At 37.7% G+C, this 13952-nt stretch overlaps 1 protein-coding gene across 12 annotated transcripts in view; it reads right to left on the bottom strand.

Annotated features, from left to right (window-relative positions):
- ATG10 (autophagy related 10) overlaps positions 1 to 13952 on the bottom strand; it is a 238270-nt gene that overhangs the window by 178372 nt on the left and 45946 nt on the right. For all 12 annotated transcript variants that reach the window (XR_015768186.1, XR_015768185.1, XM_088023380.1 and 9 more), the window contains exon 3: positions 1943 to 2050. Coding sequence is in view for 10 of the 12 variants with exons in the window: in XM_088023380.1 (XP_087879506.1) it covers positions 1943 to 2050 (108 nt within the window). In the remaining 2 variants the exon portion in view is untranslated. The remainder of the gene's footprint in view (positions 1 to 1942; positions 2051 to 13952) is intronic.

Genomic DNA, 13952 nt, shown 5'->3' with positions numbered 1-13952 from the left:
CTAAGCATTCTATCACGGAGCAATGCACTGGTTCTCAAAATGTGATCCCTGGACCAGCAGCAGCAGCAGTGTTCGGAAACTTGTTAGAACTGCAAACTCTCAGGTCCTATTCCAGACCTACGGAATCAAAAATGCCATCATAGAGATATGCCATAATTAACCAATCCATTATTGTTATACACTTCAGTAGTTCCCATTTCTTCCTAGTATAAATAATGTTGAGATGAATGTACTTGCAGGTAAATCTGTGTATACTTCTAATTATTCTATGAGTATTTGTCTGCAATCTACTTTGAGGTAAAAGTATTAAATCAAAAAATAAGATGTACTGATAGATGAGTAGAAGGACAGACATATAATAAAGCAAACACAGCAAATGTTAATGGTAGAATCTAGGTGATGAGTATATGGATATTGACTTCAAAATTTTTGCAACTTTTTCATGTTTGAAATTTTTTAGAAAATGTTTAAAACGAAAAATGTTGAAGAGATTTCTATTTTATGAGGTTAATTCCTAGACTTGGAATAAATTGTTCATAGTATGTGCCCATCTTTACACTGTGTAAAGTTAAAACATCAACCAAAAAGTGTCAGTTCCCTCACACTGTCAACACCACTTTTTAGTGCTTTTCAATCTCTGCCAACTTGTTAGGCATAAATTGGTAATTCATCTTTTAAATCACCATTTTCATGTGCATATTTTAAGTTAATATATAATGAATTGAAAAGCTTCCTGACATCCTTGGCCTCAGATTTGATGTTGGCTATTTGAACTATGAAGCAGTAAGCAGGATTTGAGTGCCTACCCAGGGGCACTTAGCTTATTACCAAACACAATACCCTCAAGAATAACTTGCAAACTGAATTTACATTGGCAAGAGTTACTTCTAGGCCAGTGTCATATATGGGGGGCAGCTAATGCTGGACTGCCAAATGGGACTGATTTAACAGGTCCTGAGAAAGGGCTCTTCCTTCACAAGAAAAGTGTCCTCTCCCATTTACCAGGATGCTCAGAATTCCAAGCATTAGTATTTTCTTCCTTTGTGTTGAAACAATTAGATCTCCACGAATTCTATTTTAGAATTCAAGTATTTTACTTCAGAATGGGCTCTACAAAATTATGGTGATTATATCCATAGGGTGGAATGCAATGAAGCCATTTAAAAAGAACTATGGAATTCTACATTTGCTGACATGAAAGATCTCCATGATATATGACTTGTTCATTGCAAAAAAAGAAAAATATGTGTCTATATGATAGAAAATGTGTAGAAGGACATTTACTAAAATATTAAAAGTGGCTATCTCCAGTTAAAGGACATATGGGAGTTTTTTTACTCTTTATATATGTCTTTATTGTTTACTTTTGCCATGGATATATTAAAAATTTCCTTACTAACAATAACAATACAAGAAGGCTATTTGCATTTTGATAAAAATAAAATTGAAAGTATCCCAGAAAACCACTAAGCCATTATCACCTTATTAAAATTTAATTTACCAAGATTTTCAAGTCAAGGTTAAAGTCCCCTAAGGAATGAGACCCAGATCCAGCATATTTTAAAGAGCATAGGAAAAAACAGTTAAAGGCAGACAGACTAGGCAGAGGTCTCCAGCCATGTATTAATCAGCTGAGGGACAGGTCTGTGTTGTCCTGGGAGGATTTCACTGGAGAAAAATCAACAGGCAATAGAAGGCATCGGTGGTCTTCAGATCCACAGTCTGTATTGACTCAGAGTGGATCTTAGCTTTACCACAATTCCTGCTTTCAATATTATAGAAGAAAATACCCCCTAACCAATGATGTTCAATTCTCCCCCTAGAGCAGGCCCAGGATCCAATGTCAGTCATTTTTTTCAAATATATATTTAACAGATTTAAATTGCTTCATTTATACTTCACAAAGACTGAAAAGGAGAATATGATAGAGTAAACCACTTACCTCCATGGGAAGACATGTCTGTACATGGGCAGATGTTCCCGGATGTGACACCACTGTCCCAGGTTTAATTTGAAAATGTGTTTTGCACATGTAGCCTTCAGAACAATCCTGTGTTCCACATAAAGAATACATAAGAAAATGCCAATTATTTTTAGAATTCATCATATTAAGAACTACGGTTTCTCATAAATTTCAATCTGAGTAATAAAAAACTAAGTATATTAAATGATATGAGATATAATATGGATAGAGAAACTCATCCGATAAACCCTGCACATAGTAGGTACTCATTGAATAGCAGTTTTAATTCCCTACCTTTCTTACTTATTAATGATGTCTCCCCTTCTCTTAGGCATCCCCCTTCCTTTTTCTTCCAAGCAGTTCATAGCACATAAGTCATGGAGCAAAACCTCAGGTTTGCAGCTGTTAAGAAGCATTTAAACTGGGATGCCTGGGTGGCTCAGTCATTAAGCGTCTGCCTTTGGCTCAGGTCATGATCCCAGGGTCCTGGGATCGAGCCCCGCATCGGGCTCCCTGCTCAGCGGGGGGCCTGCTTCTCCCTCTCCCTCTGCTCCTCCCCCTGCTCATATTCTCTCTCTCTCTCTGTATCTCTGTGTCTTGAATGAATAAATAAAAAAAAACTTAAAAAAAAAAGAAGCATTTAAACTTATAGAAATACTTTGTCACATATTAATATTGATTTCATGGCCTATATAGAAAGAGAGATTTAAAGAGGACTTGCAACAGATCCTGAAGCTAAAAGGGACCTTCCATTTTAACTTCTTGTTCAAGGCAAGATCTCCATTACAACATCACATGGGGGTAACTGTGCAGCACCTGCCTAAGCACTTCCAGGAACCTTTGCTTTACTCCTTTATATGACCACCACCTCCATTTTGGTACATGGTACATAGTTCAATGAGAAAATATTATCTTATATTGCACTGAAATGTTTCTCTTTAACGTTAACTCACTGGTTTTAGTTCTGCCCTCCAGAGTCTAAACTCTTCCACAAAACCATTCTTCATAAATTTGAAGACAATTAGCACCATTTGCACACGTTCCATAGAAGACATGATTTCCAAGCCTTTCACCAGTTGTATTTCTCACCTCTTTCCTATACTTGCTCTTAAACACACTTAAGTTTATCTAATTATGGTCAGTTCCATTTTTTTAAAAAGCAAAACTTGGTTGAATTCAATAAAGTCATGTATAAAAATATAATACTTCCTCATACACATACTCACATATTAATGAATATTATTAATTCTCCACAAAATTGTCACACTCAAATTTTAACAGAATTTAAATAGTTACAACTAAGGAAATGTGATTATTTAATCTGATGCAGTAACAAAAGTACAGGATAGCATTCCAACTAAAACCATTCATAATTCACTTAATTTTACTAAGATTCAAAAATTCAGTTTTTAACTACACAATAAGAAAAGAAAAATTTTATAGTGTTTGTGAGTGATTTAATATTGAATTTATTTTTTTTTAATTCGTGTCATGCCAGGGCACCTGGGTGGCACAGTCATTTAAGCGTCTGACTCCTGGTTTCGGCTCAGGGCATGATCTTGGGGGTGGTGAGACCAAGCCCCATGTCAGGCTCTGTGCTCAGCGTGGAATCTGCTTAAGACTCTCTCTCCCTCTCCCTCAGCCCCTCCTTCCTGCTCACTCTTTCTCTAAAATTAATAAATAAATCTTTAAAAAAATTGTGTCATGCCAACTATGTAAGAGCATCAGATTTTAGGTAACTGTACTGGGTTGAATAATGTCCCTTCACAATTCATGTCCCCTGGAACCTGTGAATGTGACCTTATTTGGGAAACAGGGTCTATGCAAATGTAATAAAGTGAAGATGAGGTCATACTGGAATAGGGTAGACCGTGAATCCAATATAAGCAATTTCCTTTTAATAGGAAAATTTGGCTACAGAGACACAAACACACAAGGGAGAAGGCCAGGGGAAGACAGAAGCACAGACTGAAGTGGTGCATCTATAAGACAAAGAATGCCAACAATGGCCACCAACCACCAGAAGCTAGAAGAGGCAAAGAAAAGTTCTTCTCTAGAGCCTTTAGAGGGAGCATGGCCCTACAGACACCTTGATTTTCAACTCCCAACCTCCAGAACTGGAAGAGAATAAATTTGTTTTAAGTCATTCAGTTCATGGTACTTTCTTATGGTAGCTCTAGGAAACTAATACAGGAACTATATTTTCTAAGAACTCTGGTGGCACCTTTACAATGCCTCCCAGTTAACTGGGCTGACATCCCACCAGCACTCACCAAAGAACCCTGCTGGTTGGTCCTGATCAGTACCAGTTCTATTGGCTGGACCCAACTTATTCTGATTGGTTGATGCCCCTGCCACAGATTGTTAAATATTTAAATACTCTTCCTCCCTGTAACGTAAGCTATCAGGTAACCAATACTATCACCTTTAAAAATATCTTATTTTATTTATTTATTTGAGAGAGAGAGTGCAAGAGCTTGAGCAGGAAGAGGGGCAGAGGGGGAGGGAGAGAATCTCAAGCAGACTCTGTGCCAGAGTGGAACCCATGGGAGTTTCAATCTCACAACATCCAGAACATGACCCAAGCAGAAACCAAGAGTCCCACGCTCAACTGACTGAGCCACCCAGGCACCCCAATACGATACATTTTATAGATGAAATTATTGTTTCAAATTCTAGCTCTGCATCATCCAAATGCAAAGCATACCTGAGGGCCTTCAACCACTGAAGTCTTTGTGTCTAGACAACATAAATAACTTTTAATATTGGCTTAAACTGAGAAAGATATATATAGGGATTGTAGTTGTTGCTGTTGCTTTTTACATCAGGTATCTATTTCCCCTTCTTCTGAAACAGTAGCCAATTTTCTCTAAGGAATCATTCCCTTCCCCCTATCAGTGTGGACATGGCCTCCTACTACAGGAATGATCACAAGACTCTGAACTGGCCCATAAGAGCATCAGTCCTGTTGGCCTGAGAGACTCAGGAGGGTAAAAAATCTACTCAGGGCCAATGAAACACAGTTCAGGACTTGGATTAGGGGATGGGGGAGGATATTCTCTTTTCTACTGGATTTGAACCAGGAAGATAAAGCCTTGGCAGTTTGGGCAGCCATCATGTAATCAAATGGAACCTGAGAATGAAGCCAGTGCAGAGGAAAGCAAAGCCATGAGATGCAGAAAGACCAGATCTTGATGACACTGTTCACACCAACCATACCTAAAGCTAATTCCACCCTCAAATACAGTTACATGGCCCCAAAAAGTCCTTTCTTGACTTCACCCAATTTGGATTGGGTTTTCTGTCACTTGCAACTAAAATAATCTTTCTATAAAATGATCTATGTTATTAGTTTAAAACTAGATGAGATTTTCCTACTGTTGAGAATGAGCCTCCTATGATCACAGAAAGAGTCTCTTAAACAATAAAATAGTTTGACTCGAATGAATAAACAAACTACATGATTTCTACTGTATTATATGATTACCCTCATTATAATAGATAATCAATAGCTGATTATATAGATTTGCCAAATATAGTAAAGCCATAAAGGTAGGTGATTGTGAGACAAAAAGTAAAAACAGTCTGCAATTTAAAAATAATCTAGCTATAGAGGAAAAAAAAGACCTCAAGATATTCAGAGAAGAGTTAGAACTAAACTGTGTACTGAATCTGATTCATCAAACAAGAGTAACTATTCTATTTCATGAGCGCTAATCATACAACCTCTTCTTAAGGCAAACTATAGTTTAGTAAAACCCTAATTACAAGGCAAAATACACTTCCTTTGACATCAAGAGGTTAAGTCCAAAATTCCTATGCACCTATGTTATAAAATCTAAATGTATTATCTGATCTCTTTTCCAATGAATTAAGATAGAGAAATATGTCATTTTTAATATTACTTACTATTTAAGGGAATTTATTTCTATTTTAGGTAATTTCTGATGCTACTTATTAGTGTCTATAGGGAAATGCACAAGGGTTTTTGACTCAGCCTCTATCTGGTCATGGTAATTTTCTTTTTGGTATCAATCTCTCAACAGTCAAGATTAGCCTTGAAAAATTAAAAATAGAAAAAAAACAGTTTATAGCATTTTAGCTTCCTTTCAAACATTTACTTCCATGAAAGTAGGCCTTTCTCCTACACTGTTTTAATTTAAGGCAGAAAAATATGTTTTGTTCTTCACTGTTTTGAAGGTTGTTTTTGTAGAAACAAGCAAACAAAAGCATGAGAACTGCCCCCTGAACTAGCACTACAGTCCATCTGGCCCAATAAATGATAATTGACTCAAATCTTGACTGACTTTTCTGGTAGACACTCAACTCTAGCTTCCCTGCATTCTTTCTGTACTTATGATAGCTTACAATTCAACGTTAAGTTTTCTTTCATTTTGGAGGGTGCCTGGGTGGCTCAGTCGGTTAAGTGTCTGCCTTCAGCTTAGGTCATGATCCCAGGGTCCTGGGATTGAGCCCCATGTCAGGCTGCCTACTCAGTGGGGAGTCTGCTTTTCTCTCTCCCTCTGTCCCTCCCCCCACTTGTGCTCTCTCTCTCTCTCTCAAATAAATAAAATCTTTAAAAAAAAAGTTTTAATTTTTTAACATGTGTTAGTTTTATTTCCCCCAATCAATCCAAAATTAGGGCCTAGGCCCCCAGCTCTGGGGAAGAAAGGGTCCTAACTACAGAGTCTAGTTCCACATAAAAACCTGTTCCATGGTCCCTGAAAACACCCTGGACCAGAACAGGAGAGGTAGGAACAAAGAGAACCTTGCAATTTATCCAGTTCAACCCTCTCGTTTTAGAGATAAGAGGGTGAAGGACTGAAGTACTTTTAAGAGACTTGTCTTACAGCTAAATGGGGGAAGTGCTGGAGGTAGAAAGCAGACCTCTTGACCCAATGCTCTTTCTACCACACTAAGCAATTCTGCCAGAGTCCGGATCATGGCAGAAACATGTTTACTGACTCTCACAGAGTGGTGTAAGTCCACGCTTTGCACACTGAGTAAAACAAACTGAAGCCATTCAAGTATAGGTCTGGGGACCAGTAGCCTCCTTGTCACCTGGGAGCTTGTTAGACAGGCAGAATTTCAAGCAACACCCCGGACTCCCTGAATCAGAATCTGTAATTAACAGGATCCCAGATGATTTGTGTGCACACTAGGAAGCACTGAGGCAACGTGCACTGCAACCTCTGACTCAAAGGCATTGCAAATTGATTACACTAAACAGTGCTTCTCACCCCAGCCGGGGTCCCCCTCAGACCAGTGAAGTCACAATCTTCCTGTAGTGCAGACTCTAAGGCAGGAGCCAGGGTTGAGAACTACTTTACTTAATTCACTGAAGTTGCCATTTTAAGCTCCGAGAACAGAGTCAGCCAAGTAATCCGTAGCTGTCTCAGGAGAAATGGCCACAAACAACTCCCAACCTCCAGGAATACCATGGCTCGCTTGGAGCTCTCCATATGCTGAACTGGCCTCTGAATTCTCAGCTTGAGCAAATTCTCATCTTGACAGTACCAAGACTGCTTTTTAGGTGGTCTTCACGACCACCTCAAACCCTGCTTTCTGGCAACTTGCCCAGCCTTGACCCAAGCTTCTGTAACTGCCATTAATCTCATAACTTTAAACTGTCACTGTGCCATGTCCAACTACACTTCAGCCAACAGAACTCCATACTGCCCATCCACAACAAAGCAGGTTGCTTCACTCTGTCACTGTAGAAGAGAAATAATAGGAAATGTCCAGGTCCTGTAGCCCAGACACCACTAATGGGGAAAAAAAAAAAAAAAAACACTCCCTCCTCTCAGTCAAAACTCAAGTTATCTACACAGAATACCTTTCACCTTACAACAAAACAAGGAATAAAGACCTAAATGAGAAAAACAATACCATCAATGTGCTAGATGAAAACACAGGAATATACATATATAATTTCATACTTATATTTATATATGTATTTTAAAGGTATTTTAAAAACAGATAAAAACCCCACAGTCATAATAAAATTTAGATAATTTCTACTCCATGGAAAAAAAATCTTAACACCATAAAGTTAAAAGACAAATATCAAAATGTGAAAACCAGATTTATAGCCCATATCATAGAAAAGGACTAATTTTGTTAGTATATAAATAGTTTTAATTCCCCCAATGTATTAGTAGTTCCAATAAACCAATAAGAAAAAGACCAACCGGGCACCTAGGTGGCTCTGTTGGTTAAGCAGCTATCTTCAGTTCAGGTCATGACCTCAGAGTCCTGGGATCGAGCCCCACATCGGGCTCTCTGCTCAGCGAGGAGTCTGCTTCTCCTTCTCCCTCTGCCCCTCCCTCCCCACTCGCGCACTCTCTCTCACACACTCTCTCTCTCTCAAATAAATAAAATCTTTAAAAAATAAAAAAAAATAGAGACCAACAGTTCAACAGGAAAATAAGCAAACGATATAAACAGTTCACTAAAGAGGAAGTACATACGGATATTAACCATATAAAAATAAACCTGTTTTACTCATAAGATATATTACCCATAAGAAAAATGCAAATTAAAACTATGTGATACCATTTTTTTACCTATCAGATTGGCAAAGATCAAAAGCACTGTATTGTGTGTAGATAAAGATGTAGAAAAAATACACAGCACTGTCACACATTGCCATGGGCAGGGTAGTTTAAATTAGTGTAACTTCCCTGGGGAACAAGTTGGCAATAACTATCCAAATTAAAAATGCACATATCTTCCACCCAGAAATCCATCTTACAGATATAGTTGCACATGCAGGAAATAAAATTCATGCAATGATACATACAAAGTATTGCTTTAATAGCATTCTATTGGAAACAACCTAAATGCCTATCAGTGAGGTTAAACTATGGTATATCCAAATAATGGAATGTTATGCAGCCATAAAAAATGAGTAAGTTCTATAAATACTGATATGGAATAATAACTAAGATAGATCATTAGGGGGAAAATGTGCACAAAAGTATGCATGTATGTATATTACGCTACCATTTATTTAAATACAATTGCATGTGTTTGTGTGTGCACTGAATATATCTGGAAGGATACACAAGACACTGGTATCATTGGTGACCTCTGAAAGTTTGGGTGAGGACGGTGGAAGGTTAGGAAGGAAACTTACTTTTTTAGGGCACAAACCCTTTTGTGCCTATAAATAACACTCCATACTGCACAAATACTTCACTGACTGCCTTTTGAACATATGCCTCCAGGTTATCACACTGCTGTAATAAATTCCAATTTTGAACTTCTAGGGAGAAAATGTCCTGGAAGCTATGTAGAACCCTACAGAGACAACCAAGTTTTCTAGTGTAGTGCTGACTGAGTATTGGGTGGGGATCTAAGGATTTCCTAACAGAACAAGTTTGTGTCTGCTTTCTCACAAGTTGCCATAGGCTATGCCACCCAGAGAGCTATTATGCCTGTTGGAATCCAGCTATCCAAATAATTATAGGGTTTCTGTTGTTGAATTTTAGTAAGGGTTTAATGATCTTCTCTAGAAAAACATTGCTATCTAAAAAAAAAAAATTTATATATCGGTGCTTATCTAAGGGCCTCAGCTCCACCTTGCAATAAAGTATTGCATGTATATGGACTCAAACTCAAGTGTACTGCCCAGAATGACCAGCTGCAGGAAGGGCTTGGCAAGGCCGTTGGGGAGCAATTAAGACAAGCAGAAGTTTCTAGGTCACTGCAAACACTGATCAAACAAGACCTTCAGGGTCAGTGGAACCCTGAGGAACAGGCCAAACCTAGGCCACAGATCTCAAGTGATTATTCTTTCCCTCAGTAAGAGATCAAATCGATACTACCAGCAGCTGCCCACAGCCGATTAATCTTAGGGGTAAAAAAAAGAAAATAAACAGTGCTGCTGAAAAGCAAAGATTACACTGGGTAGATCAGACATTAAACTATTACCTCTCCACTTTTTAAAAAGCCAAAGTTAGATAGTATAGGAAAGTAATTGTTAAGGATTTAGAGATCCTCCAGAACTCAATTCTAAATATGTTAGTGTGTCCCCTCCTCACGCCCACTGCTAATACCTACTCAATCTCACTAACTCTGGTTTCGATTTCTGATCCTTGTTAAACCTTCCAAATACATGTGTAGATCTTGGCACGGCCGACTCTAATGCCTCTGAGTCAGTATCAAGAGTGACCAGATCCAGTCAAAGTAATCCATGGGTAACTCACGGTGACTCATGGGTAAGTCAACCGTTGACTCACTTAGGTAAAAATTTCAAAAGACCAAAAACTCAAGAAACCAAAACCCAAAAGTAAAAGTGAGGATATAACATACTTCACCTTTGAAAAAGAGCTTTGTACATCTTTAATCTTTCCTGGTCTTACAGTATTTTGGAGTTTACAAAACATAACAGTCATTTATTAAATAGCCCACGCTCTTTCAAAACTTTCTAGGGGAGAGGAATGGAGACATAGCTCAGCTCCAGCTGAGGAAGCTGGGGCTGTCCTTTTAGGAAAAATTAAATCTTCTGGCTGGGCCCCATCCAATAAAGGCTGATACCCCCTTGCTTTACCATTTGCACAACACAACCTATAACTGTTGCTTTTATCTGTGTGACCTAATGTGTGAATGCCTACTGGACACATTTGTTCATGAGCTGGTAATTAAACCACACAAAAACACTGTGACCATTGGCCCTTGACTACAGGTTCTCTGGTTCTTCCCAATTAAAAGAGCTTTCTTAGTATGGCCATGGTATGAAATGAAAAGAGAATCTGTAGGATTTTAACTGAAATATTCTCTCTACAGCAGCAGTGTATCAGAGGGTTACACTGCCTTCTAGCACAATACTTAGTTCAGCAGTGAATCTTGTTTACATTAGCACACTCACTATATACTTCTATTAGATTTAAATTTCTAATCAACCTATAAACACAGCACAGAGAACTAATTATCATTAATGAACAAAATCTAAATGTTATAAATCTTGATGATATAAAAATAATACTATAATTTAAAAATCAGAAGGGGAACAGGAAGGAATGTGGGAGACAGTATAAGCACATTAAGTTCCTCATCTATCACAGCAGAAATAAATCATCATTGTCCAAAAATGAGTAAGTAGAAGTACATTGTTTAAAGTTACAGGGATAACTATGAGCATAACTAAGGAGTTATTCTTCAGCAATAGAGGCTCCAATAAACAAATGTAAATCATCCACACAATGGAACATTATGCAACCATCAGAAATAATGAGATATTTCTCTATATGCTCATGAAGAAAAATGCCATGATATAATGTTAGGTGAAAAAGTAAGTTACAGAACAATGATCCCATTTATGTAAATATATTATAAATGTGCATTCATATATATATATTTTTTCTACATATATATACACATAGAAAACAAACTATAGAACTGAGTCAAAAGAGAGGGAAGAAAATATTTTCATCTATATTTTATATATTTACTTATTATCAGAGTTTTACAATGGCCATGTACCGTTTTTCCTTGTAAAAATTAAATAAAACAAATAAAATAAAGACCTAACCCATGAAATAAAAAGTAACACTGTCCTAGGAAGACTGAATTAGGAAAGTTAATTAAAACTTTCCTTCTACTCTGAAATCAAAATTATTCTAAGAACCATAAAATGTTCTTGTATACAATATTAATTTTTGTTTTTACTTTCTCTCCTTTTTAAATTAACCCTCTAGTTGCTAAACCAAAAGAAGGGTGATACATACTTCTTTCCTAGAATTACAGCGTATCTTCACTTTGTTTTTCAAGTGGGCATTTTTTTTGGCCACTTAAAATTTCAATTTTAAGGGCTTTCAATTTTCTATTTCATTCAATAAAAACATACAGAGAAGCCCGACACTGTGCTCATTTGTCTAAAAACCTATTTTAGTTTTTACAACAGTCCTGGCTCCCTTTCCCTGGTAAGACTCTCAGGCCTCCCATGTCCCCCTTCTTTTCACCTCCAGCCTCTTCCTGTCTTTGGAGATGAGCAGTAGACTCACTACTCTCCCCTTCCCCAAATGCAGGTCAAAGCACAGCAAAGCACAGTGGCCCCAAGGAAAAAGAGCAGAAGAAAATTAGCCAGTTATCAAATCAGAAAAGGTTACTGAGCCAATTTGGTGACCTTATCTGAGGAGAGCATGCATTTATTTGTTTACACATACCTACACAGCCTGTTTATTTTATACAGGACTTTAAAGAATGATTACAGTTTAAATGATGCTAAATCCCTTCCCTTTCTTGGAGCCAAAGCATCAAAAGTAACTTTAAATCACATTGGTTCCATTTTCCTTATTAACACTTTCAACCGATATCTCTACAGTATTAAATTTCACTATTAAGCATTTTGTGAGATTTCATTCTCCTTTTCCTCTTTTGTTTTTTAATAATGTTTTCAGGTTTTCCAACTTGCCCATTTTGAGTTTTCAATTTTCAGTTCATAGATGTGGGACCTCCATCTGTGCCCTCATACTTTTTTTATATTAAACAATTTGGTTTTGCCTCCTAGAGCATTCTTGCTTATTTGTGCCCAAGGAATGGCCAACAGCTACTATAACTGTTTAGAGGGCATGTGGAAAACCTGGTGCAGAAAAATAATTTTTCTCTGTTTCTATTTCCAATTTAACTTTATAGAGATTTGCCATATTTTGTTTGCTTCGTTAAAATGTTCTCAAAGGTTTATCATTGCTTTTCTAATATCATAGCTTAGAAAGCAAACATATAAATGACCCATGTTCTGAACTAACCTGTCTTGATTTCTAGATTTAAAGTTACTCCAAATCTTATTCCTTTCATAAGTAATTCCTTTTTTATAACATTATCTCTTCTAAGCAAATCGTTCAAGAGAATTAAGAGTACTCAAGTAATTTTATACTTAAAGTAAATTGAAAGAAATTTGATAGTCTGACAGTAGAAAATTATCAGGGTAGCAAGTTGTCACTTTGATTTCAAAGCACTGTTCTTGAAAAGTGGTACAAATAATTTAACTTTCCTAGTTTTTCAAGAAATAAAGGGTGCCTGAGTTTAAGCAGTTTTACTCCGAGAAGGCTCATGCTAGGAGGGTGGGAAAAAGGCAAAGAGGGAGTGAGAAAGGCCTTCCTGGCATGGTTGCCATACCAAGTACCATAACATGGGTGGCTTAAAACTACAGAGATATATTATTCTCTCACCATACTGAATCTGGAGGATAGATGTCCAAAATCAAGGTGCTGGCAGGGCCATGTTCTCTCTTTAGACTCTAGGGGAGAATCCTCCCTTGCCTTTTCCTAGGCTCTGGTTGTTGCCAACGTGTAGATGCATCACCCCAATCTCTACTTCTGTCTTCATGTGGCCTTCTCCCTTGTGTGTCTATACCTCTGTGTCCAAATCTCCCTGTTCTTACAAGGACACCAGTTATATTGTACTTAGGAAACACTCTAATCCAGTATAGCCTCATCTTAACTTGATTACATCTGCAAAGACCCTATTTTCAAATAAAGTCACAGGTACAGGCTCTGGGTGGACATGATTGGGGGGGGGCACTATTCAACTCAGTACAGATGGCAAAGCAGGAGGTGGGAGAAAAGTAGTCACACAGCTCCTGCACCTAACACAGAGGCAGCTTGCCCAAAAGAAAAGCCAAGGTAGGACAGAGTCAATGGCCAATATTTCAGAAGCTATTGCAGCCTGAGCACACGAGGCCAGATTTTCATGGCTCCTGCTGGAAACCGAAAGGGTTTTGACCAATCACGGGGAAGAAGATACTGACAGCCTTTAGAGAAGGCTGCACAGTAGTAGTACAATTACTGCTTTTTGTCCATGGGGCCTGGACAATATGAGATTGAAGACTTTACTAAAATCATTCTACTTGCCAAAAAGCATTCAATATCCACTATTTGGATCAATACCAAGTACACGGCAAACACACTGTCGACAGAGAAGAGGGAAAAGGTGGAAAAAGAGAAGGAAGATGTTATCCACTCAGACTTTTTTATTAATGTAACAA

This window comes from Eumetopias jubatus, unplaced genomic scaffold, assembly GCF_037043125.1.
Source record: "Eumetopias jubatus isolate StellerSeaLion01/CBP00866 unplaced genomic scaffold, mEumJub1_p1.0 scaffold_5, whole genome shotgun sequence".
Taxonomy (NCBI): Eukaryota; Metazoa; Chordata; class Mammalia; order Carnivora; family Otariidae; genus Eumetopias; species Eumetopias jubatus.
This window is presented reverse-complemented; position numbering and strand designations above follow the sequence as displayed.